Source organism: Siniperca chuatsi, linkage group LG14, assembly GCF_020085105.1.
Source record: "Siniperca chuatsi isolate FFG_IHB_CAS linkage group LG14, ASM2008510v1, whole genome shotgun sequence".
In the NCBI taxonomy this organism is placed as follows: domain Eukaryota; kingdom Metazoa; phylum Chordata; class Actinopteri; order Centrarchiformes; family Sinipercidae; genus Siniperca; species Siniperca chuatsi.
In genome coordinates, this window is record NC_058055.1 from 604,052 (window position 1) to 631,727 (window position 27,676).

Consider the following 27,676-nt stretch of genomic DNA (forward strand, 5'->3'; position numbering starts at 1 on the left):
TAATGGTGGACCCAATATAGCACATAGATCCAAGAGCACAGTTTTAGGGAATCTAAATTGGCCTATTAGCCAGTCATCATCATGGACCAGGAAATCTTTGTGATGGTGAGACAGCGCTGATTTAAATATTGAGCGGACTTTGATTTAAGATTTGAGTTGGCTTATATATTTTACAATTGATAGGTGCTCATGGAATAGTTAAGACTCACTGCAAGTGCAAGTACAAATAACATTGCTGGTTTGAATGTTTATAATAACGTGGATCAATAATTAATGTTTGATATTAAGTGAAATTAAATGTGTGAGAGGCATGATTATACAATCTGGCTTCAATTCACCACTTCACCATCTGCGTCGCCAATTTCCCGTCTCCAAAATATGTGTCAGAGTTTATTTACAGGGGCGCACATTCTCCCATCAAGTTTTTCAAGGTTTTTTTTAATAGGCTAATTTTTTTTATATGATGGCACAGCACTATGTAATGGTTCAGAGGCTGAACATGCTACATGTGCCTTGAAAGCCATAATGTTACAAATGATGTGGTTTTTGTGATAAAAGCCAACATTCTATCTGTAAACCAGATAAAATAGCGATGTTGCTGTATGATTGAGGCCTTACTTTATGGTGAAATGTCCATCCTGACATTGCAATATTATTATGTGGTGCATTGTGTTGCAACCATGTTTCTGTAATACAAAGTATGTCAGCATCCAATATGCTGTGATCAAGCCTTGCACTTTATGTATTGTGCAAGCCCAGGCTAGACGTAATGGAAATTGACGTCGAACTCCACCACTCCGTCACTTTGTCCTCGTCAGCACCTATTGGGGTTGCATTTTCAAGTCCTGGTACTAAACATGGAAACTTAACCTTAAGTTTTCTGCCAATCTTTTTATCATCAAAATTGAGATAAATCATTTTTGGGAATTTGTCATTTCCATCTAATTTCACAGTACAAACAGTGCCAAACACTCCATTAACAAGACCATATGTAACATCTATATTTCTGATAAGCATAACGCAAGCCTTCAGATTAACCCTTGGCAATCTATTCAAATATGTTTTTTTATCATAGGTAAGAAAACTGTTGAGCTCGAATTTGCACGATATCTGAACCTACCTTGTGCAACATACTGAAATTATGTGTTTGCACTTCACTGTTTGTTGCAAAAATGTGAAGATCCTCTGTGTCTTCATCCATGCCTGTCTCACATTGTTTTAATAACACTTCATCCTGCTCTTTAAGTTTTTCCCCTTTGGTATGTTTCCTGAGTGTTGATATCGCAATGAAGCATTATTATTACCAATGGCAAAGCTGTTGTGTATTGTTATAGCATTAATGTTACATGCAGCCACACCAGTAGGAGCAGTTAGGAAAATATGAATGTCATCTGGATTATTAGACATTCTTGCTAACAATCTGCATGCCTCATAATACACAGCTTTTATTAAATGAGACTTTCCTGTGCCTGCTCCTCCAGAAATAAATACATGAAATGGGTCAGGTTTTTTCCCATCAGAATCAGAATCAGAAATACTTTATTGATCCCCGAAGGGAAACTCTTTGTTACAGTAGCTCGCCTTTACGTCAGTGCACACAGGAAGAAAGTACTAGCAAAAAAAATATAATACACTATAAACACTATAAAACAGGTACCAGGTGGGTATAAGTATAAGATAAAATAAGTGCGAAGTACCAAGTGGGTTTACCGGTTGATGATAATAATACAGTATAATAATACAATGTAATAAAAAAGAAATAAGTAATAAGCAGGGGTGCATGTACTGTCGAGTTAAGTGTAGCTTATCTACTTTGTCTAGGCACCATTGATGTATTTTGCAAAACACCTGTAGCTCATTTAATGAGCGCATAATAGCTAATGCTTCTGATCGATTCATTTTTTGCATTTGAAATTCAACTGACACTGCCCTCCTTTCAAGTGGCTGTAAATCTGGAATTTCTAATTTTTCATTAGGATACACATCCCTTTTAATACTCATTTCTTCTAAACATTCTAATCGCTCAAATTCTGTGCTGAACTCCACCTGCGACTTGCATTGCTCTCGTGGGACAAAAGGTCCGACTTGCACTGCCTCCGTGGCTGCATGTTGCGACTTGCCCCGGAGGCTTGGACCCCGATAATACCTGCTTGCAGGTCTAGTTATATATTGTAACTACTGTAATTTGTCTATGCAGTCCATCCCAGAGCAATATTTTTCCTCAGAACCTGATGTTGTTCTGTGTGTGTGTGTGTGTGTGTGTGTTTTATGTTATGTCCCAGTGGGGACCTGAATGCACACTAGCCAATGGGGACTTGTGTCACAAAGGGGACAAAAATTGAGGTCCCCATGGGCACAGACTGCTTTTTGAGGGTTAAGACTTGAACCTGGTTCAGGTTACAATCAGGTTATGGTTAAGGTTAATTGTGATGGTTAAGATTATGGTAAGCGGCTAGGGAACTGTCCCACACAGTGATAGTGAAACAAACCTGTGTGTGTGTGTGTGTGTGTGTGTGTGTGTGTGTGTGCATGCAGGGCACCGTCAGACATGGCTGTGCTGGCTGAACTATCCAGCATCACATACTCTCCAGCTCCACCTCAGGAGAAACTCTACAGTATCTCTGTCAACAGACGAGCCCCACCCTGTAATAGTACCCCACGTAGCCCAGGTAAAACGACACAATGTGAACACACTGGAATCCTGCACTTAAAGCTTTTATGAAAAATACCAATTTTTCATATAATTTGACTTGGTTGTTTTCACTGACTGACTGATGGAGCAGTGAGAGGACAGACAGACAGTCAAATGTTCAGTGGTGGAAACAAACTATTTAGGCATCTAGAGTCCACTGTGTGGTAGTTTCAGTTCTAGTAGCACTTTGGAGTTATTTTAAATATGACGATGCATCGCTCTGTGTAATGATCTTTCATTTCATGCAGCCGACAATGATAAAAATTTGAATTCCAGTAAAGGAGAACTTAAGTGACATAAGGTCTTTCCCTGTTGTTGACAGACGTACACCGGCGTGTGATGATGAGTATTATTGAGGCCAATCTCCCAGGCTCGCCTGCCTGCAGCCACCTCAGTTCTGTGTATCTCAGGACTGAGAGTTTCACCACACCAAAAGAAAGCTCAGAAAAGGTTCCCTTCAGCCACTCATTTCATTCACCAGTGTGGGTTTCTTCACTCCAGCTACAACATCCCATACTGTATATGTCTTTTACTGTTGCATATATGTTTTGTGTTGGTCCATGAAGACAAACAAAACACTGACCCATATGTGCTGTTACTTTCTGTCAATTCTTAGGGGTCCAACATTTTTCAGCCTCCACCTTTCAAGGTAGACTCTGCCAGCAGTCCCCAGGGCTTCATCACAGCCAGCCAGGAGGAAAGGCTGTTCATAGATACTGTATCTCCCAGTTCCAGATGCTGCAGCACTGTGGAAGGAGAGTGCAAAATAGAACAAGAAGAGGGAGGAAATGGAGCAGGAGGGTCTGACCAGGGGCAGAGTGAAGAGAGGCAGGAGGAAATGGATGGAATCAGTCAAAGTCAACCAAGGGTATATGTAGAGGAAGAAGAGGAATACAGGGCAGAAGAGGAGCTTGAGGAAACGGAGAAAGGATTACAGATGGTCAAAGAGTGCACTAAAGGAGAAGAAAACATGGAAGAGGAGTACAAGGAAGGAAAGCATGTCAAAGAAGGGGAGCATGGCTGGTGTGACCCACAGAGAGGTGAGAACCAACAGGCTGTACATATAGCACCAACATGGCTGAAGAACAGTCCATCTGTGGTCAGGCTTTAAGAGGCAATTGATCACTGTATCACTACAGAGTCATGTTCTGTAGCATTAAACATTTTGAATAAAATAAAAACGCAGTAAAAGAAAATTCCAGTATATTTCAACTTCTGTTTTCCATAGTTTTGTCCATTCCTATTAGTAATAATAACATTGTACTCATCACGTTAATAGCTGAGATCTGGGAACACAGTGACATCACTAAAAACAAGTCTGACGAGTCAAGAAACATGAGCAGTCAGATGATTAGACGAGCAACTGAAATCTGATATCATGTGCACACAGTGTGAGTAGTTCTTCATACAACAGTATTGAGGTATTGGAGTTGTGCTTGTGTTACAAACCGCAGTAGGAGCCTGTTGTCTCCAGCTCTTCATCTAACAGCTCACGGGGGAGAGCCACCCTGTGATTTACCAGGTGAATGCTTTTAATGAGAAGCAGCAGCAGTAGGTTAGCATTAGTAGTAACTTTATCCAGCTCTGATCCGGCTTAAGAGTGCACAGTAAACATGGAGGTTGATATCAGTGAAAAAAATAATGCTGGATTATATGCTGCATAATTACTTGTGAATCTTGTGTGAGAAAAGTGGACTCCACCAGTGACAATGAAAACTACTATTTAGAGAGGTCATTACTGAATATAAATACATTAAACTGGCTATTGCTGCAAAAAATGCTGACCATAAAAAGTATTAAAAACTGGGTTTGATTGAATGAAAACTTGAACAAATATAATAATAATAATAATAACTTTTTTATATAGCACCAAAACAAAGTTACAAAGTGCTTAACAGTAAAAATTAATAATAAAAGTAAATAAAATCCAAAACCTAAGAAATAAAACTAGATCAAATCATTTAAATAGTTACAATAAATACCATCAGGTAAGGATGGGCAGGGGCCCGGACAGCAAAGGCTTTAGTGACAAGTTGAGAGTTTGGATCACAGATACAGGCAGGAGCCTGACCATTCAAGGCTTTAAAAACAAGCAGTAAAATCTTAAAATTAATTCTAAAACTCTCAGGTGACCAGCGAAGGGCAGCAAGGATTGGTGTGATGTGGATTGTGTTGTAATAGTCAAGATTTTCTAGACTTGCAGAGGAAAGGAATGACCTAATCCAGACTAGACCAGAGACTGTTAATGCTGCTAGTGCTGGAGCCAAGAAGGGATATTTATACTTATTTCTGATTTTGAGTCATTCAACTGCAGGAAATCTTTGAACATCCAATTCTTAATTTCAGCAAGGCAGGATATAATAAAGGATGGAGGAAGAGGAGGATGAAGAAGATATTGATGACAGGAGGAAGGAAATAATTGGATTAAATGGCAATGGTGAAAAAACAGGAGAAAATGCCTTGGTTAACATCAGTAAGCAAACAGACATGACAAAGTAACTTAACTATCTGGCCATTAGTTTGATTGGGAAGAGTATTGTAGTGTGTGCATTATTGAGTTGTAAGTGTTAACTGACAATAATTCAAAAGTCTTAGATTTATTTGTTCACTCAGATGAGCCTGGTGCAGACACAGTGGCTGCGGATCCAGAGAAGAAGAAAGAGCTCAGTCCCAGTTTATTGAAGGACATCAGGTGGGTGACAGCAGCTACAGCTTTATTAAACACAGAGCCTGCTGAACATTAGGTGTTTGTTACATGTGTGCCAGAACCTCTACCCACTCCTGACCCCCATCCCAAATATGAAGGGCCAGTCAGAGGGTGTAGCAGAAGCGTTACCAGTAAACTGCTGACAGACAGCTGATCTGACCCTTACAGTATGGCTGAGTGATTATGGACCTATTGCAGGCATCAGGAAGCTGACAAGGGCAGACATTTCATTTCTGACTCTGCTTATTTGTTATTAACATGAGACAGCAGTTGGGACAGAGGTAGCAAGTAGAAATGTTATACAATAAGACTAAAGGCTACTTGGTTTCTAATACATGTAATCAAGCTTAGATATTAAGCCAAGATATGAAACACAGTGGACAGCTGTGTGTAATGGCACTGCACTCCGGCGCAGCACTTCTCAAATCAGAGCCGACATATCTGTCCCGCTGCCTTCAGATGGCTGCAGAGATTTCATGAACTGAAGGAGAAGCTTTCTATACAGTATAAAGCAGCTGTGGATACGGATACTGTAAGAATCAACCATATTCATTTATAGATAAATGCAGACTATTTTACAGATGTTCCTGCTTTAAGCATATTAAATGTTCATTTTTGATGCCAATTTAAACACATCTACTGGCTGGGGAGTGTTTCATTATGTGAGTTGTAATTATAAGTTGTAATTATATTAATTATATTATTAATTTTAATAATTGATTATGAATACACTAATTTTAAGCATTTTTACATTATTGTATAATGTCAATCTGCTTTGCTTTTGACCTTATGAACACGAATTCCAGGATTATTCAACTTTCTTACATCTATAGCTGAGTCATGGTAATGTAAGAACTGTCCATGTGTGTTCTCTTTTTCAGAGCTCACTCAACACTAGATGATGTGCTGCAGGGCTTTGTAGTGGAGAGCACCAGAAAGAGCCCGGGACCAAGTGAAGGGGTCACCACATTGTTAGTATCATGTACAGATGAGTGCAGAGTTATAGGCTGGATATGATTTCAATACTACCAAAAGTTCTATTCAAATTCAATTTCAATTCATATACTAACTTTTTTCAGTTTGTTTTACAGGGAAAAGACAGCACAGTTAATCATGCAGAAAAGTAAATTATTTTCTTAACAACATTCCAACATTTTATACAGGTGGCACTGGGGCCCAAGCATGGCTGTGTTCATCTCTCTGTCTAGCACTTTGGTCCAGAGCAGCTGGGTGACAAATTCAAGAAAACAACTGAATAAATGAGTGTAGATCCATTTAGGACACAAGGGCTCACTGAATGCTTTGATGAGTATGAAAATGATATGAATCATATGCTTCTGTACAGCCTTCACATTTTGGATTGAAGTGTTAGACAGTGCTCTCCACCACCATCATCAAAGAGAGAATATCTTTTGCAAGAATGGTGTTCATCCCTTCAGCAGAGTCCCACACTCTGAGAATCTATGACAGAGCACTGAAGCTGTGTGGAAGCTTGTGATGGAACAACACAGTGCACGCTAGGTTTTCCTTTCATTTGTCACCCATCTGTATCTCAACAGCTACTTAGCTAGAGGACCAACACTGAGGTCCATGATGAGGTATTTTAAAACTAAACAGCAGGTGTGCATGAAGCCTGCTGGTCCTCAGGTGATGCAGGCCCATCCTACATCCAGGACATGGTCAAGCCGTACACCCCAGCCTGTCCACTACGCACTTCTACTGCTCACGACTCCCTCACTACAAGGGGGGCCCAGCTACCGCTCAACAAAATCACAACAGTTTGCAGTCCTGGCTCCACAATGGTGGAACTGGTGGAACGAGCTTTCCATTGACATCAGGACAGCAGAAACAATACACATCTTCTGTCGCAGACTGAAAACGTATCTGTTCAGAACCATAAAAAGAAAAAGAAAACTCTCTCTCATTGTTTCTAAATGTAGCACTCGAAGCAGTTCAGCATATTTGATCAACGTGATGTACTTACATGATTCTTGTAATTTTTGGATTGTATCCACATGGTTGAATGCACTTATTGTAAGTCGCTTAAAGCGTCAACTAAATAAATGTAATGTAATATTGTTTGATGCCTCTGTGTTGTCATAATAAGGATTAATATCTATCGATTAATCTATAAGAAAATTAAATTATGACTATTCAATTCATGTAGTTATGTATTTAAAAAAAATTTAATAGAGTGCCTCCCGTGTCTAGGTTTCAGCTGTTTGCTGGGCAGACTGGTGATGATGAAGGACAACCAGTAGGACGCCATGTAGACAGTCAGCAACAGTGATGACCGGGCCACTGCCTGAAAACACTGTCTCAACTGGTAACGTTTATTAAGCATCCACATTAAGACTCATACATACAGTGTGCTTGCAAAACACCTGGGGCCAGTATATAACTGTGTGGACACACAGACAGAAGTATACATACACATTCTTTTCAACAGATTTATAAAGCTGCATGTACACATGGTTCCTGCTCCATGGTTCCCATTCTTTGAAAGAACAGGAAAGAAGTACAGTTTCACAGCAAAGTTTTACAGCACCAGAGCGGTCATTAGCATCATTAGCAGTGATATTTCTGTCGCCATTATTAAGCATCAGAAAGGTAAATTATTTTGTTTCTAATCTCATATCGAAACAGACTTCATATCCAAAGTGCTTAACTTTGGATAAAATGAGAAGATCATTAACACTGGGAAATAAAATGATGCCTCCAGTGTAAATTTTGAAAAAAATAATTCAACTGATAACTTAAATAACATCTCTCACTGCAAGACTTGACAAATCTTGTTTTCCATAACACCCCCTGTATATTTAGCCACTGATGATTGAAATAATGCAAAATCAAACTGTGGCCAAGGGAGCTGTGGTTTTGCAAACAAGTCAAAGCTCAAAACATGATGATATTTGAGAGAACTGTCTGAAAATTCATTAATCTTTTCTGTTCTGTATTTTTGTGAATACAGGAGAACTGTGTTGGAGCAGGACTCTTTATGAGCCAAACAACAAATCAAAGGAAAATGTTCTTTGTGTGTCAAAATGCAGATTTGTTTTGTTACTAGTGTTGTATTTCCAAGGATGTTTTGTTTGTAGTGCACTATTACTAGTTTGCTGTTTTTAAGCGGTTTGTTATTCTGAAACATTTTTTGAATTTTACGTAAACAGCTGCTTAAGCTATGAATAAAGTGACTTTATGAATTGAATGTTAAAGTAAGACCTGTAATAATTTGAATTGTTAAAGAATTTATTCAAAATTGTTCATAAGTCCTTTTAATGTACACAGATAATTTTGTGTGCAGCATGTGAAACTCAACCCATCCTAGACGTCCCACTGAGTCATCGGGTTCCAACAACAGAACCATTTGAGCTTAACGTCTCTGTGAAATAAGGACAGACAAAACGCTGTCTGCAAATGTGTTTATTTTACATTGTGCTTTTTAAAGATGTGCAAATAAAAATGATATACAAAGACACTATCTGATTTTAAATCCTATCCCTCCACTTAAAAAAACCTTTGTTTCCTCTGACAGCCCATAGGGTTCCATTTTAGAGGCACTCCTCTCCTCAGAGGAACATTACGTTAAATGCCATTTAAACCTTCAACATTTTTCTTCTCACATCAAGAACACTCTGAATTGTCCATAGATGTGAACATGACTGTTAGAAACTATGTCAGCTAATGCCCATAAATGACATCAATACTGCTGCTTTGGGTTTCATCTTTGTTACAGAAATGTATCCCCTTTGATACTAAACTAAACTGTTACAAATATAAACATGTTTTTATATTCCTCAGGGAATATCTAATTAAAGAATAAGTAAACAAGATTATGAATCTGAGCAGACTTGTTGTAAACCTTCAGTTTTTGACAAAACTCAGAACACATTTTGTTCAGTACCAAAAAAGTATTGAGTGAGGTTCAATACCCAGCCCTACATACATAACACTAAGGGTGCACATTCTCTAAAGGCCCTTTTACATAGACCATGTAAGGAATAAAGAGCATAACATTATGAAAAATTTGCTGTCAAATTTTTTGCAAGTATTTACATCTACCACAAAAGGACCATATGACAGAGAATAAAATTTTGACATGCGAGCCTCACATTTGAGAAGAGAGCTACTCTGATATCAGCCATTCCCATTATGGCAGATAGATAGTCAGTGGATAGATAGTCAGTGGACAGAAGAGACCAGTCTAGACCCAGCTTCAGAAGCCTCCCACAGTCACTGTAGTTCAATGAGATCAATCTAGTCTACAGCCATAAAATCTACAGTGTTGCTGTGGCAGACCAACATCTGGTCCACTTTTTGATCATGTAACTAGTTAAAGAGTAACTTAACACCCCCTGAAGATTTGGTTTTTGTTGACTTCTCAGCAAACCCAGCACACACTGTGACAACACCCACCCTATCAACAGTCTCCAGTTGTTAATCCACCTCACATCACAAGACGAATGTACCCTTTCCTATCCAGCTCGACTAAAGAGAGGTGCTGCAGGACCTTCACCTTGGCATCGCTCACCTTCATCTTCAACTGCTTCATCTTCTGCACACTGAGGTAGCCACTGCAGAGGACAAGAGGAAACAGAAAGGCACTGCCTGTTACATAAGCCATATTTTCCTTCTGAATAATGGATCATTTCAATAAGAGTACTTGAAATCAAATTATGCAGCACAGAGTCCCATTTCATGCTGATAATAATCAGAGATTCTTTCTACTAGGCAAATCCACCATGAGCATTTTTTTTATAAAGAACTGTTGTTCTGAAGCATCAGTCTTATCAACAGATTTGTATGTTCATCTCCCCAAAACTAATAGATTCTCAGTGGATCACCTGGTTTCCAAAACTAGTAAACATTATCTATTCAAACGCATTACAACATTACCTACCTAGTAAAAATTACCTATTCAAACCTAACACGGCAGCGGCGGATGGCTGCCCACCATTGAGTCTGGTTCTGTCCAAGGTTTCTGCCTCTTAAAAGGAAGTTTTTCCTTGCCACTGTCGCCAAATGCTTGCTCATGGTGGGATTTGTTGGGTCTCTGTAAATAATATTATAAAGAGTATGGTCTAGACCTGCTCTATAGGAAAAGTGCAATGAGATAACTTCTGTTATGAATTGACGCTATATAAATAAAATTGAATTGAATAAATTGAAAAAATTATGGAATACATGTGTACAACACCAGTATAAATATTAACACATTACTGTGTATAAAAATATAAAATAATGATTTATATATATATAAATATATATATATATATATATATAATTGGTTCATTTTGTACAACTTGAGCAAGATCATATGTCACTTCAGCTTTGTTTGAATTAAGAAATGGAGCTGCAACTTGAGAACCAGGTTAAAAATCTTTTCATCATGTAACGGGCAAATATTTTTTGATCCCGATGGACAGAAGAGTCTGATGATTCTGGAAATACTTTCAGAACAGCATTAAGTGTTAAACCAGGCTCATTGCAGTTGCTCTCCAACCTGTTGTTTTTATTGAAGTGCTGCTGCAGCTGCTTGTAGAACACATTGAGGTCAGCCAGCTTGATGTTGGAACGTATACTGAGAGGAACCGCCTCCAACGTTGCTTCACTCAGCTCCTCATACTCACAGCCTGTGGACACACGGACAGAGACGTCAGTCTCAAAGTTCAACTCACCTGATGGAGGAATATGTAAACATCTCTTTCCAAATGCAGTGCCCACGTAACACTGAATAGTCCAGAGACAGCTATCTCTAAACCTGGACAACTAAAACAAAGTATCTACATGATGGATGCCCCTAGAGGGAAGTGAAAAAATAGGTTATATTTTTTGCAATTTGGATGAATCTACCCTTTAACTTACATGTGGAGATTTTCAAAAAACATACAGTACAGTAAATGTAAGTATTTTTACATATTGTGTTTTAATAAATTATTTTGACTTATTTGCTAAACAAGTTATTTTGTATAAATTTTTTTCAAAACATTCTTCTCATGAAATACCTGACAAAATGCAGTGTTGAAAAAAAAAAATCCTAAATGGTAGGCAAAAATCTATGTCTGACAATAGAGGTCCTGGAGGCAAATCCATTCATCTTGTTGAGCCTCAGGAATTTAAATGAATTTATTGCTTTGTTTTCACAGAGCTGAATAGTTTGTAAAACATATTTCTTAACTCAAATCAGAAATACTTTATTGATCCCCGAGGGGAAACTGATGGGTTAATAACTAGCTTTTTGTAATCTAAATAAACTAAAGCCAAAACAGAGTGTGTCAGTGTATGTCAATCTACAGTTCCTCAAATGTAGTTTGAATGGAATGGGAAACTTCCATTGTTAGTTTAGGTGACACTTGGGAAAAGTTCTCCAAAACTTTCATCTTCTCCAAAAACAAACTCTTTTTCTGTCCACTCAATTATTCTTACAGGTTATTACCTTTTATTTGCTGGTTCCACAGCCTGTCAGTGAAGGACACATACAGCCTGAACAGGGTTGTTAAGTTCAAAGAATACTGGACTCAAACATGATCCGAATGCTTTTTGAGCTATGCAGAATGATACACACAATTTGTTTGGTCAATTCTCCTCATAATTATCATTGAACTCCAGTTGTCTCAGAACGCTGTTTCCATTTTTCCTATAACTTTTACCAAATTACATAGTTCTTTCCAGGAAAAAATATTTACAAATTTGACCTGATGATGGCTTTGGATGAAAAGTAGGAGAAGGATCACTACAATCCCGAAGGGAAAATGAATGTCTGTACAAACTTTTATGTCAATCCATCCAGTAGTTTTTGAGATATTTCAGTCTGGACTAAAGTGGTGGACCAACTAACAGACACACCAGCTGACAGACCAACACTGTCATCTCTAGAGTAGTCTTCAGAACAGAGTAGAAGACTTGAAGGTAACAGACTCACTCAGTGGTTGCTGTTGGCCAGAAGCTGCTACAGCAGGAGGCACCTGAAAGAAAACATTTATCTTTTATTTAGTGTAATACCTGACTGTGGCAGGTAACTGAACACACTGATATTCACTCTTAAAAAGATTGTTGCTTTGCTGTATCTGAGGAGTGAGTCTCTCACACACTGATGTTGAGCTTTGTTCTGGAGGACTCGAATATGTATTTCTGTGGATTTTAATCTGGTCCAGTGCTGATTCACATTCATCTTAATCCACATAGCACTCATGGTTAACACATTATACTGACTTCATGAGTCAATATTTATCCTTATGAGTGAGACACTTTTGCTTGTGTTGCTGCTAAAGGCTGTATGTTTTCCCAAAATCATAGAATCTTGTAGAACAAATCCAAAATAAAAATTAATATTCATATGTAATTTCTATAAAACAGTTAATTTCAAAATAAAACCTGTTATTCAAATTATGGCTGAGTCTCAATTAATGGCCAGGGGCATGGCCGGCACAAACAAAAGAAGGCTATTCTTTTGTTCCGTGTTAAGTTTCAACACTTCCTAGACAGATGTTTCAAATGAAAAGTCTACTAGAAAGGGCAGGATTATTGCCTTTAAGCTGCTGGAAGGATTTAAATGTGAAATGACCGTAGGAACTGAGGAGTTTCATTGCCAGGAGTTAACAGCTGGAATTATTTAAAGGGTGAAAATGATTTGTGTTAAGAGAACACTGAGACATCTTACTAGAATATAAAAAACAATAGAGAACTGAAGTGAAATCGGAACTTCCAAGTTCTGTTCCAGAAGTAAGGAAACCTCATTCAAAATACCACTGACATTTGTAACATCACTAATAACTAAAAACACAGCCTTGGAACAGAGCCTCTCTCAACAGGATGCTGTGTGGCTTGCTTCATTTGTTTAGATAAGGATGGTGTGATTTTTGAAAAACTATCAAATATTGTTGTTAAATCAATATTCATCTTTTTAGCAGCCTATAACAAAAAACATTTTCCATAAGCCCTAGATCGTCGCAGGCTAAACGTCACGGCTCAACAAAAGAGGCAAGCGGAGGGTCTGCAGTTAGTTCAGACATATCCGTGATAAATTTAACAGCAGGACAAAGAGGAGTGAACGCTGTAGAATTTTTTTAGACAGCAGAGATTACAACAAAACAATTTGATAAATTACTTTAGAAGAGCACTTTGGTGCATTTTATGGAAATGAACAAACCAAGTTACGATGTTGTAAATATCCACGCTGTAAATTTTCATGGGAGGTGTAGTTATTTCTGTGCTCACAAAGTAATTGTTGTTTAAGATGTTGTTAAAATTATGAAGGTATTCAACTTCTAATAGCAAGCTGTAGGGGATCCTGAAGTTGTAAAGTAAACCCCAGGAAGACACTTCATTTTGTAACAAAAAACAAAACAAATGCTAAAAGAGAGATTATATTGAATAACAGAAGCTAGTGAAATATAGGTTAGTTTTTTTTTCTGTAGTTGAGGTAAATAAAGTTTTTATAATGTTATACAGCTCAGTTTGAGCTAGTCTCTTCTTAAGCTAAACAGCTGACAGACAAAGCCTGGAGGAGCTCAAATGTAAAAAATGTAAAATCTCACACAAAACTTTGGACTTTATGACAGCAGCAATGGTGGTTTGAATGAGCTACCTCATCACCATAAACTGGCTCAACTTGTGGTCATGAATAGGTTGAGCATACCTGGAACAGAGCATCACTCTTCCTGATTCCTTCATCTAGCAAACAGTAGCCTCACTGGTCTCTGATCTCTTGCTATCTTTGCTTCCTGCTTTCTTACAGTGCAGACGCTTTGCTGCTTGCTCTCGCCTCTGCTTGCATTCTATTGCTGATATTCTTGTTTGTTTTTTCTGCTAGAAATTATGAGTAGCCAGTATCCTGGCTTCCCCCAGCCCACATGTCGAAGTGTCCTTGGGCAAGACACTCCATTGCTCCCAATGGCTGTGCCTTCGGTGTGTGAATGATTAGTTACTTTCTTTGGACTGATGAGCAGTTAGCGTCATCCATCAGTGTATGAATGTGTGTGAATGGGGTGAATGTGATATGTAGTGTGAAGCGCTTTGAGAAGTTAGATGACTAGAAAGACGCTATACAACGCCTACACGCCTCTTCAACCTCTGTTCTCTGTTGATGCAGCCGTGGACAGCTGTGAAAGGGAGAGTTAGCAACAAACCTCCCCAACAACCAAGTTGTGCAACTACAGTAAAAATTTGCTCCACTGTTGCAGGACCCTGGATCTCTGTCTGATGACCTGGATAACTTCTCATCTTCACACAGCAGGGTAAGGACAGAAAGTAAAAGGCTACAGGGAAAGCTAACAACTGGACCTCAAACTCAAACTCTGAGTGTGGGTGACTTTGCTGTAAAAGATGCAAGAAGCATGTGCAGTAAGAACACCAAAATACTCTGCTTTCCCAAGGATATGGTCTCTGACTTGACAGAAAGAATCTTGCAATTCGTGGCTGTGAAAAACTGTGAAAACTATCATTGTGCACATAGGGACCAATGAAGTTGTGAAAGAACAATCTGGAGTGCTGAAACAGGACTTTATTGATCTGTTGAACACAGTCAGCTCTCTGAATGCTGAGGTGTTTCTACCACCAGTCAGAAGAGGAGTTGAGAGATTCAACAGATTGTTGGCACTGAACACATGGCTCTAAACTGCATGCACCCTCCATTCAGTGCACTTAATTGACAATTTCAACTTTTTCTGGGACCGCAGACATCTTTTTAAGGCAAATAGACTTTGCCTTAAGGAGTAAATTTATTAATCTCTAGCCTATTTTACTTCCTGTGTCACCCATCTGTTCCCTCTGCCAAGAGACAAGAGGAATCAATAATAATAATAATAATATTGTTATTATTATTATTATAATAATAATAATAATAATAATCTTTATTTGTATAGCACCTTTCATACAAGAAATGCAGCTCAAAGGGCTTTACAACAAAGAAAATTACATGAGTGCTTCACATGAATGCCATAATTAATGGAAAATAATTGATAATAGTAAAAATTAAAACAGATAAAAATACAATGAATGCATAAAATCACAAAAAATACAGCATTTTAAAAGTAGTGCAGCAGTGCAGAGTTTCCAGCTTGTATCAGGAAAGTCACAGCTAATTAAAGGCTAAAGTGAAGAGATATGTTTTTAGCTTGCTTTTTTAAAAATATTTAGCGAGCTGGATTTCCTGTTAATAGGTAGTGATGTTCCATCGCTTTGGGGCTTAATTGACAAAAATAATAATAATAACTTAATATTATAACCAAGGCAATACAAATAAATAAACAGATACATAATACCAGTAAAGTAAACCTAAATAAAAAGCCAAGTTAAAAAGATAGGTCTTTAATTTATTTTTAAAAATACCAAGGGAGTTTGCTGTCCTGAGGTCCAAGGGGAAGGTGTTCCACAGTTTAGGGCCATAAAAACAGAAAGCAGCCTCACCAGGTTTCTTGTGGGACACTTCTAAAGGAACTTCTAAAAGAAAGGCGGTGGAAGATCTGTCGCTAATGTATGAGGGTGCTAGATCATGTAATGCTTTTCAGATAAGTACAAGGACTTTAAAATCATTTCTAAAAGATACAGGTAGCCAGTGCAGTGATGCAAGCACAGGGTAATGTGATCTCCATTTTTGTATTGGTCAAAATCATGGTTACAGCGTCTGTAATTTTCTTAAAGACTTTTTAGGGAGACCAGTAAAATAAGAGCTGCAACAATCTAAGACTAGTAATAAATGCATATATCAGCATTTCAGCATGATCTAATTTTGGCAATGTTCCTCAGATGGAAAAATTATGTTTTTGTGACCTTGTTAAAATGGCTAATAAAGTTAAGGTCAGGGTCTAAAACCACTCCCAGATCAGTGAGGTGTTTTGATTTGCTTGGACAGGCTAGCAATCACAGACTCACGTTTCTGCCTTTCTGCTTTTGGACCAACGAGTAGAATTTCTGTTTTCTCCTCATTTCTTTTTAGAAAAATTTCACTCATCCAAATGTTAATGTCAGTGTGACTTGTAAAAAGAGCATTTAAGGAATTGTGGTTGTCTGGTGAAACAGAGATGTAAAGTTGTGTATCATCTGCGTAACAGTGATATTTGACATTATGGTGATTCATTATTTTGCCCAGAGTGAGCATGTATAAAAAAAAGAGAATAGGACTCAGAATGCTTTCTGCGGAACGCCATATTTGATGTCACATGTCTGTGACACAAAGTCACCTAAACTAACAAAGAATTTTCTTTCAGACAGGTATGAGGGAAACCAGTTGAGCACTGTGCCAGAGAGACCCACCAATTTCTCATGTCAATTGATTAAAATGCCACGATTGATCATTTTAAATGCAGCGCTTAAATCTAACAAAAAGAGGACTGCTACATTGTTTGAGTTGTTTGAAATTCTTTGGTCATTTACTACCTTTAATAAAGCGGTTTGAGTGCTATGGTTGGATCGAAAACCGGACTGGAATTTATCTAAAGCAATATTGGTATTCAGAGTCGATTTTTTCTTTAAAAAATAAAGCAAATTCCTGACATTTGAGAACTGAGGCTTCATCATTTAAACTGAAAGCTGGAGATGGGTTCAGAAGGGTGTTTATCATGGAGAAGAGGACTTTGGGGTTGTTTGTTATCAGTAATGATCTTTGAGAAGTGGGCTTGTCTTTCTTTTCTGACAGCATTTTTGTAAATTCTCATGTGAGACTTTAAGATGTCAAAGCTAACACTTTTCTCTGCGGTCTCTCGGCCCTGCGACAATTTCTTTTTAGCTGGCAAATAGCAGCAGATATCCAAGGTGATTTGTGGGCTTGTCTTTTATTAATTCTTGGAGAAGCAGCAGTTTCAAAAGAAGACTTCAACTTATTATTAAAATCATGCAATAGATCATCAACTGAGCAAACATTCGATGGAGGAAAAGTATTCATAATATCTAAAAACCTAGTCCTAGCATAGTTATCAAGGATTCACTTTACAACAGACTCATGACACTGTTGTGATGCAGATATAGTAGCATAAAAACACAGAAATGGTCAGAGACGGGAAAATCAGAGATTGAAGATGGACAGGTGTGACATTTTGCAAGATCATGTGTTTCGAAACGTGTCTGGGGTACCTGTGCAGCGTGTCAGCAGGGTTCATTGTGTGGACCATATGAGAAAGTTTATTGCTGCGATGGGTAATAACGGGAATTTGGGAAATGTTACTCACAACAGTTGATGTGTGATAGGAACTGACTGTTTGTTGTTTGAAAAATTGTCTACAAAAGGAATCCCAATTTTGCAGCAGTATCCTTTGAGCCAGATATGCAACTGGCGGATCCGACTGAACTTAACATCCCTGAATCGAGGCGGAGGCAGAAGACCCGATATAACACACTGCCTGCCTGATTCCAGGACAGTGTCGATAAGGGATTTAAAATCTTGTTTCAGATTTCCCAGGGAGATTGTAGTCCAAAGGCAGCAGCCCAGACAGCAAGAGAGGTGACAGGCGGCTAGTCGGAGGCATGGAGGATGCGGGAGGATGAGAGCATGTGTCCAGTGATGGAAATTCTTGCTCATCTAGAATGACTAGTATGAGAGAAGCCCGATGCACAGTGTTTGCCCTTGCGGACAGCGTTCCAAGGATCATCACGATCTGGTGTGGAATTAACTGGAGCAATCTTTGGTTTTGCTCCCAACTGAATCCATGCTGCTTTGGCTGGAGGAGGAGGCTCAACACATGGCACAGTGGAGTCTAGTGGAGAGGTAAGTGGTGGCATACTGGAGTCAGAAGGGGTGGCCGAGGAACAGAAATAAAGAGGAGGCCAGTACAAGGGCTAAAAGTACGAAAATTATTTAGCAGTTGTGGGGGGTAACTTGCAGCTGTAGACAGCTGTAGACAGAGAGGGCCCAGGCACTTACACGCAGGAGCCAACAAGTGGACCAACTGCAGAGATTAGGCTTCTGCCTGCAGTAGTGGCGTCTTGACAGTATCAGCGGTCCTCCCACACAAGTTAGCTCCCAATGCTAAAAACAAGCCAGGTTGTGCTTCGGATGGGGAGGTTAACAAAACATCTTAAAATCCATACCTGATGACTAAAATACATGAATCTGTTAAAAGATATAGTTAAAAACGACCAAGATCTAAATTAGTATCATAAAAATCTGGGCGGAAATCGAATAAAAAGTCAATTTACAACAGAGCCTCTGGCAGGTAGACACAGACGCCGACGTATGTGCAACTAGTGCAACTAGTGCAACTGTCTCTGGTAAGAAAAAATCTCCATGGAGAAATGCCACACTGGTAAGAATAGAAAAAAAGAGAGTGCCGAAAAGCAGAACGCAGGCGGCAAAAAACAAATCTCCAGGTTCATTATGACATCTATAAAGAGAGACTTCGCATTTATAATTTAGAAATGAGAAATGCAAGGTGGCCCTTCTTCTCTGACATTATTGCCAAAAACAACAATAATGCACATGCCTTATTTGCTACTGTCAGGCTAACAAACCCTCCTGTGTCAGTAGCCTCTGAACTTCTATCTACCAGGGCCTGCAATGAATTTGCCTCCTTGTGCTATACACAGGGATGCAAACAGGTTAGGGTAAAAAAAAAAAAAAGTAAGAACATTGCGTGGATAGAGAAAACCGGGTACAACTGGGGGGTAGAGAAAGAATATTTTGACAATTTTATAGTTAGTTTTATAGTAGTTTATTTATACCTATTATTATTAATATTATTATTATTATTATTATTATTACTACAACAGTCTTTCAGGGCATTTTGGGAGATGGTAATCAATGTTCAGGCACAGCACGCAGAAAAAAGCAGCACATCACTTTCCCCTAATTTTTTGTGTGTGAAAACACAAGAAGCCACACAAAACATTGTAACATCTAGCATTACCTATATAAATTATCGTTTCCACTTAGCCTACACTGATACAGAGTTTAGGTTTTAGAATCAAAGATTTATAAAAATAGAAGACTCAAGCTCCTGTGGGCTGTGGCCATTTTCCAAAACAGCAATCGATAACATCAGAGAAATTAAATTTAAAGCATCAAAATACATGAGAGGTCCCACCCACCCTTCACTGACTGCGCTGGGTATACTTCAAAAATGTAATATATTAGGTTACTGATACTGATTACATATTATAAGGGAAAGTGACAGAGTATTTACCGATATGGCTATTTTTGACGTTAAACTGATGCCGGGGATGTTCAAAAACAGCCCACGATGTGTAATCTAGAATGAACACAGAATACACGCAACTTGCAATCGCGTGCTCTCTGACAGCTTCTATACAGCTAGCCAGCCAACTTACTGCTTATCTTTTCCTCTTTTTCCTCTGCTCTGCTCCATTCACCGTCACTTTCTGCCACCCGCTCTCTCACACTCGCTACGCACACATCCTGCTGTGTCAGCCACAACCACGGTCCAACAAAACTAAAGAACCACTGATGTAACGTGAGGTCATCGCAACAGGTTCTGACAATTGAAGTCAAATTTTTGCTCACTGCAGTTCACCGGGCCTGGTTCTAGGCATGGGCACAGGGGTGGGGGGTTAATGCCCCACCAAAGTATTTTATTTTGTCCTTGTTGATTTGGCCAATCATCTGCTCAATCTGCTCACAGCCTCAACAAATGATATCAGTGCTGTAGTGTAATTCGCCCTTCCACAAATCCCCACTTGGACCTATCCCGCCCCTCCTCCCTCTCATTGGAGAAAAATTCATATCATGTCAATCATGTTGTAGCCTAACCGATCTGGTATTATTGCGGTTACTGCCTAGTTACGAGTCAGATTCATAGACTGTATGGTCAGATTTCATTGGTTTATAGTTTTATTTTTAGTGCACCATTCTTGACATTGCTCAGAAATATGTAGGCTACCCTCTATAATTAAACAATATGTTAATACAGTTTAAACACATCTTTCATTTTAGAATGAAGGCATTATCCTAGCCATTAACAGTGGTGATTTTGACATTTAATTTGTACCAAATAATACTGACTGCTCTGCTTTATTCCTTTTTTTATAGATGATAAAATAAGTTAATGGAGCACATGATTCTTCTTAGTTTTCCTTTTTAAATTTAAATCAGCATTGTTAAAGGCTTTTTGTTTTCTGGCTATACAGACCAGATGTCACGCTTTCTGAGTAATCCAACAATCACATATTCTGTCAATGTAAATTGTAATCATTACTGGATAATGTTTTCCAAGTTGTCCGCATCACCCTAAAATACAAGACTAACCACCAAAGCTATTATAAATAAAATCTGTTTTTGCTTTTCAAACTCTGAGGAGTGGTTTCATTTTAGTATGTTACAGGCTCATTTATTGAGGCTATAACAGGCTATATTAATATTGGGCTTGTTTTTGAAGCTGAGGTTGCATATTTGTCTCGCGAGAGTTGGCAACACTGCAGAGTAGTTACTTTGCTATCATTTCACTTGGTCAGTACTCAGTACTCTAACGTTACAGCCTAGTTTGCTCATACTCAGTGACCCTGTCCGATGAGAATAGCCTGGTTTTAGTATTAGTTAATCCATGAGATTTGATTGGTTGCTGCTAGATTTATTTGGCTACTTGCAAATTGCACTTCTTGGGATTATTTATTTTCAATCATTTGCAATCACCTTCTAGACATAGTTAGATAGCTGCGTGTGTTAGTGTTAACTAGCTAACTTTAGTTTCACACTGCATGGTAGCGGCACGTTTCTGTCTACAGTATTTAGTTGAAAGTGGTTCACCATCCCTTAGTTATGCTGCTATAGGCCTAGACTGCCGGGAGACTTCCCATGATGCACCTCTCTCCTCCTCTCCCTCTCCATCTGTATGCATTTTTATCCCATTAATGCATGTTACTAACTCGACATCTTCTCTCTCCCGTAGATATTTCTGCCTTCAGAGCTGCAGAGTCTGGATCTATGATGGCAAGGCACTTTCTGTTCCTGCTCGACAACCACTACTACAGTTATTATTAGTCTTATTACTATTATTATCATTATTATTTATTATTATTAATTACTATTATTTTATTAATATTATTACCACTACCATAACCACTACTTTTATTTTAAATCTCATTGTGGAATTTGCATTGTTCAACTGTATGTTCTCTTTCCTCCTCCTTATTTCCACCTTTTAACTCTGACAGGAATCATGTCCATCACATGTCAACACTGGCAAACACTTTCCACATCACTCTGTATGAGTACATAAGGTGGTGTTTGAATAGTGAGTGTACTGTTTGTGTTGTTACCTCCACATCAGTAGTCTGTTGGAAGTGTTGGATCAGCTCCATGACATTGTTGAGGTTGTTTCTGATGGAGTCCATAGACTCTTTCTGTGCAGCTGCGATCTCCTTCACCTGAGAGCACAACGCTGTGTGTTTGGCCTTGATGGCCCTCAGGTTCTCCAGCATCACTGCCGGGTTCTCCTGCAGGCACAGTGTCAATCACTAGTCTGTACAGACTCAATGTTTTCAAGCATCCAGCCTCAGTTGCTTTTTGGCACATTTCATCTTGTATATTGTTAACTGACATGTATAACAGCAAGACTGTGGTGAAAAACCGAGTCTCTTAAGGTCTGAACTAAAGATAAGGTAGAAAATATGGGATTTCCAATATTCATAATGATGAAGATTAACAGAATTTAAATTAACACTTTAAAATTTAAAATGAAGCAGGTACCTATCGTCATTTAGTGTGGAAATGTTATATTGTTTCTCCTTTATGGACACGAGTAATCAAAATTATTGAAGAGTGGTTGTAAACCATTGCAAGAATCTCCCCAGCTGTGTTTATTTGTAGGCAGGTCTCTCCTACCACCGGTTATATATACACAAACAAGAATTTGGACTTACATTGGCAGGCTTTATTGGCACTTCAGGGATTTTTCTCTGTTGTTGCAAGAGTCAGACAAAGCCAGATTTTGCTGAATGGTTCAAATTAATGATGGACATTGCCTCTTTAGAATCTCTAATTGCAAGGACTAATAATTACCAAGGGACAGTTTATGAAGCTTGGTCTAATTTTTTCAATGTATATGAAGAATGAAACATAACAAGAACTAAAGATTCCTACTTTTTCTATTATGAGAATGGGCCACCCCTTTTATGTTATATTTATGTGTTATTTTATTTATTTTATAGGTCCATAGAGTTCAACAGTGAGGTTTCGGAAGTGAAAATCCCATTCACATTCTGAATCGAGGTTCATTTTGATTATTAGCCATAATGTCATAACCATCCAAGGTAGACTTACCACGAGCTATGAGATTGTGAAATGATGATATATGCTCCTATACAAGCCACAAGTCTGTATGATATCAACCTAAAAGAACTACACTACCCACAATCCTAAAGTGTAACAGCAACGTCTGATTGGTGGAGCTAGCTGTTACCATGGAAATGTTTACAGCACCCGCAAATCCGCAAACAGCTAGTGAGTTACTTTAAAAAAAAAAAACAACAACAACTTTATTTACACATTTACAACTTACAACAGGTTTAGCTAGAGAGTTACTGCTACTACTGAACATTCTGATCGTTTACGTTACATTTACCACAGAGCAGCCATGATTTCCCTTTCTGACGTTTTTTTAGAGAATCACTACAAGTCAGTGTTTGTGAGGGCCAGCTTGTGGGTTCTGTCAGGGCCAGTATGAAAGACAAGACATACAGTGTTGTGGTGAGTTTTGCAGGCTGGCTAATTAGGTAGCTAACATTAGCTGACATGAGTCTAATGAAACTACATGAGTCGTATTAATCATGTCGTTACACTATACACACACACACACACACAAACTACAATATTATATATAATATTTCAACACTATTATTAACAATATAAACTATAATAATGACAAAGGTTAAATTCATGAAGAAGCACATGAATATTGTTAGGTTGGAAGTCATTGGAAAGGTATCATTCGCAATGGGGATGAGTAGTTCCTTACTCTTAAAATAATTATGTACAGTCTCGTACCTTTGCCTTTTTTGCTCCGAATCAAATGTTTTACGGTCATGATTCATCTCATACTTGGTTGGCTTGGTTCCAGGCTTAAAACTCTTTATATAAGGATTTTCTGAAACGTCAATGGAGTGAAACGTCAATGGAGTGAAACATCAATGGGATATTCACCTCCAGAACCGGAGCCATTTAAAAAGTTGGTGTTCACTGTTGAGCTCTATTACTTAAGCAAACGTACTTATACCTACCCCACTTTGAAAATACTCCACTACAAGTTCTGCATTCTAAACCTTACTAAGATAAAAATATGTAAGTATTATAACATAATTTACTTACTCATTGCGGAGTAAAATATTCCCTGTTAGAGTTTGATTATTATATATGATGTTTTTGTATTCATATTCCTGCTGCATTAATGTGTATGGTGCATTTTACTGCTGTAGATGTTTAAGCTTGATTAAGCTTGTTTAAGCTTTAACTACTTTATATACTGTTGGGTAGTTTAATCTACAGCAATGCATCATATTCCACAAGATCATCATATGTTTGCACTATTTGAGAATTTACGGAAGTTATTTTAGAGAAAATGTCTATATCGAGATCATATATATATATATATATCGTATATATCGCATAGCGTGAAAATATCGAGATATTATTTATAAGCCATATTGCCCTACCTCAGCGGGAGATCCATTCTCTGCAGTGTTGTTGATGAAGTCCAGCTTCAGTCGCTTCTCAATGTATTCCAGGTCTGCCTCTGACTTCAGGAACTGCAACGACACTCAGCTTTATGCTTTGATAGTATGTTGGCAAATTTACCCTGCTTCCTTCTGCTCATAAGTAGAGCTGGGTTTTTTTCTGAAATGTTTCGATACTAGTACTTTTAAATGTTAAATGCCAAAGTTCTCAAATGTTAAATATTGTCTAAACACAAGCTGTACAAGAACTTTGTCTAAAACTGGCAAACTTATTATTAAAATCAGGAACTGATCAAAGGGAATACTTTACTGATAAAAGAATCAGTAAACAAGAAATTCAATACCAATGCTCAATACCCAGCACTACTCATAAAGGCAGGTTACGTATATAAAATTAACTTCAAAGGAGATGGTATTTCTTGAAGTAAACAGAACAATGAAAACATTTTTTTTTTTTAAAGTTCCCCTCCAGCTATGATTAATATTTTGTTTAACATGGTTATCCCACATAAAAAGTTTTTTTTAAAACTCTGAAAAGGGGCTGGAAGCACATGAACTCTTTCTCCCTCATTGAGAAATTCTGGATCTATGAATGCCCCACCGACCACCGCTGCTTGCTTGGTTGGTTGAGCGGTGCAGGTGAGAGCATGGATGTGGGTGAGAGAGCAGTGCGCGTCAAGATGGCTAGAGTTAGAGGAAACATCGGAGAGATTCAGCTTCAGAGATTCTAGCATGCCCGGAGTACGTTTGAATCTCAGACTTTAGGAAAGTGTACAGACATCTCCCCCTTCAGTAGAGAAATGTGAAAAAACCTCTCTAGTGACAAACATTGCACAGATACAAAGCGGTATAGTCAAAGACTGACATTTTAGGGGACTTAAACATTAGAAAAACACATTTTGGAGGGGTACTTTAAGTATTAAAAATGTCATACAGAATTTCTAAATCAACAACAACACAATGTGCAACTGGTAAGGCATATTCAGTCTGTGGATAAAAAGAGCTGAGTTTTAATGGAGGCAAAGGTGATAGGTCCAACTATAGTCATTGCTTACAGTGGTGTTTGATGAGACACTTGACTTAATACAGTCTAGAAATATAAAAGTAGTCAGTGCAGCTGTTCTCTGCAGTTTTCAAATGCTTTGACAATACTATTGCACTGCTAGCTGTCTGATACAGTAGTGCAATGAAGTCAGAGCACCTGCCAACAGCTGAATTTCACGCTTAATTGCATAAAGTTCAAAATGTTCAACTTTCAGAATTAATGGGGCAACTTCGGGTCTTGCTGCTGTCAGTGGGTCTTTACCGTTTTTTAACTTTTGTGAAAGTTAATGCTTGACCTTAGTACTTAAGCAAAATGAGCTTAACTCAACATGCATCTACGTGAAATGGAAACTCGTAATTACGACAACTTCAATATGAAGTCAACACTGCATCAGGTCATGTGATAACACCTGAGCGAGCTCCATTCGCTGATGACAGCTGTGTCCCAAATCCACACTACATACTAATCGTCATAGTATATTGATTTAGCAGTTAGTATACAAAAATACCAACATACTTTACCATTTAATACTAACAAGAAATGATACAATATGTGTGACATCTGTTGTCACACATGCTGCAATGAGATAACTTCTGTTATGAATTGGAGCTATATAAATAAAATTTAATTGAATTGTTGTCAATCAAACTGCAACTTTGGAATATCACTGCCAATTAAACTTCACAAATAGACATTAAAATGTTTCTCCTAAGATTTAATACATGTGTTTTTGTTTTTGAAGATTTTTTGGAGCTGTACCCACAATGAATTACATTTTTTTTTCAGCTGTGAGTAGCTCCTCCATTTCCTTTGTGCACTGCATTGTGGGAGAATAGTGTGCATCAACAGCACACTCGAAATGGACCTTATTATATATAGTATGCATTCTGTCTGCTTTGAGTATGATTTATTTTGTCACTTTTCTAGTGTGAACACACTACAAACCTACTTAGAATCAGTATGTAGTATGGATGTGGGACATGGCAACTGAGATGCTGTTGAAAGCTCCAGAAGAAGCAAGTAAGTGGACCTTAAGTTAAGATTATTTGGTCAAACATTTTATACCCTTTTACTGAGCCATCTGCCGCTCTATGTATAGGTTGATAACTCACTTCAGACAAAACTCATGTCTGCGATCCAGGTGCTAAACTGCTGTGTTGTGACAGCTGGCTTGTTGTTGTTAACTGGAATACTTTATAGAAGGGAACAACAGCGATGTATCTTGAGAATAGTAGGAAGCCGCTTTAGAAAGCATACGTCTGAACTAGCCTTACGCTATAGCCGCTATTCTAATAGTAACAGTTATATAGTAAGTTGGAGGGTTATAAACGAGGTTGTAATATTTGTGTTCTAACGGTACGCAGACAGGCCTGCTGAATGGAGCAAAGGAGTTTGAATTGCTTACAAAGAGAAAACCATGACCTGAATGCTCTTACTGTGATAGGCATCTCGTATAAATAACTCATCGATAATTAATGAGCTGCTGATTGTCTCAGGAATCGTCCAATAATGATAATAGCAATTTCAGAAAATCAATATTACAGAAAATAAAATAGTTTTACACTGTGCTTACCATCGCTTCTAGCTTTTCAACTGTTGTCTCCATGTTGAATACTTTCCAGCCTGAAGCGGGCTCTGTGATTGGCTAGCTGTCAGGAATGGAGAAAGCCGATTGGGCAGCAGTGTGAGAAGAGAGCGTATGCGCCATTTTCATAGGTTTTACGTGACGTCACATCCTATAGGAACGCCCACCATCGGACCTTATTTCGGAAAAAATATGCACGGTAGTCAATGGCGAGAGACAATTATTTTTTGATCCCGTTTGGATTGTGCCATGGATTACACATATGATGTTTGTCAATTTAAAAGATTATTTTTCATGTCAAGAAAGTCGCAGTTTGACGTAAAACTGTTGAAGTGTAAGACTGACTTTCTATCGTAGAAAAGGTTTCAGTCGTAGTCATCTGGACACTGTTTTCAGAATCAAGACTTTCGGCTCCCATCCGGAAGTCTCAATTGTGAAAAAATGGACCGGGAAATCAGAAATGTAAGCTATAAGCCCTGCCCTCAGGAAGGAGTCTACCTGAGTATCTGAGTATCTCATCCCCTGGCTCCCTAATTTGGCCCGGTTCTACTTGTGAATGCACATAAAATCTTCTTCATGGCAGTATTAGGACAAGTGTGGTAATAGGCTCACACAATTGGCTCGCTCCTCCATGTTCAGCTGCAGCAGGTGGCTGTTTTCAGTGAAAAAGCTGTAAAAACCCTGTTCACACTGTTCACTACCTGCTCATCACCAAGAGCAGAAAGACACAGCAACAAGCTGGTGAACATGGTGGAGCATTTAATAGATAAAGAGCTTCAGGAGAGCTAAAATGGAGTGAATATGGGACTTTCAATTCAATTCAATTTCATTTATATAGCGCCAATTCATAACAGTTATATCATAAGTTATCTCATCAGTGTATATACAAAAATATATATACATATATACTGTATACACTATACAATATGTGGCCTGTGTTGAATAAAACACTTCAAAATTATACCTTGTTCAGTTGTTTTCTGTTATCCCTCTTTTGTTGAGCTATTTCCTGCTTACAGTCACTGCTTTTCC

General features: G+C 38.3%; 2 protein-coding genes across 11 annotated transcripts in view; one reads left to right on the top strand and one right to left on the bottom strand.

The window, feature by feature from the left end:
* LOC122888243 (inactive serine/threonine-protein kinase TEX14-like) overlaps positions 1-8,877 on the top strand; it is an 83,177-nt gene extending 74,300 nt beyond the window's left edge. For 5 of the 9 annotated variants that reach the window (XM_044222415.1, XM_044222416.1, XM_044222420.1 and 2 more), the window contains 7 exons: positions 2,536-2,669; positions 3,015-3,142; positions 3,309-3,732; positions 5,288-5,384; positions 6,281-6,370; positions 7,611-7,725; positions 8,371-8,877. In XM_044222415.1, coding sequence (XP_044078350.1) covers positions 2,536-2,669; positions 3,015-3,142; positions 3,309-3,732; positions 5,288-5,384; positions 6,281-6,370; positions 7,611-7,689 — 952 coding nt within the window. In that variant the 3' untranslated portion in view covers positions 7,690-7,725; positions 8,371-8,877. Of the gene's footprint in view, positions 1-2,535; positions 2,670-3,014; positions 3,211-3,308; positions 3,733-3,971; positions 4,084-5,038; positions 5,166-5,287; positions 5,385-6,280; positions 6,371-7,610; positions 7,726-8,370 lie in introns of those variants that run through there. The other 4 variants (XM_044222417.1, XR_006380667.1, XR_006380666.1 and 1 more) reach the window with 4 other exon arrangements.
* Positions 8,808-26,781, bottom strand: ska2 (spindle and kinetochore associated complex subunit 2). Of its 2 annotated transcripts, none has more exons than XM_044222474.1 (6): positions 26,633-26,781; positions 23,994-24,086; positions 21,603-21,779; positions 12,322-12,364; positions 10,903-11,032; positions 8,808-9,973 (listed from the first exon to the last, which is right to left on the bottom strand). In XM_044222474.1, exons 1-6 carry the CDS (start codon positions 26,663-26,665, stop codon positions 9,847-9,849), a joined length of 603 nt encoding a protein of 200 aa, XP_044078409.1. In that variant the 5' UTR covers positions 26,666-26,781; the 3' UTR covers positions 8,808-9,846. The 2 variants fall into 2 exon arrangements, with proteins under 2 accessions (XP_044078409.1, XP_044078410.1); XM_044222475.1 differs by lacking the exon at positions 26,633-26,781 and adding an exon at positions 26,496-26,522.
* Positions 26,782-27,676: the final 895 nt, after the last annotated feature.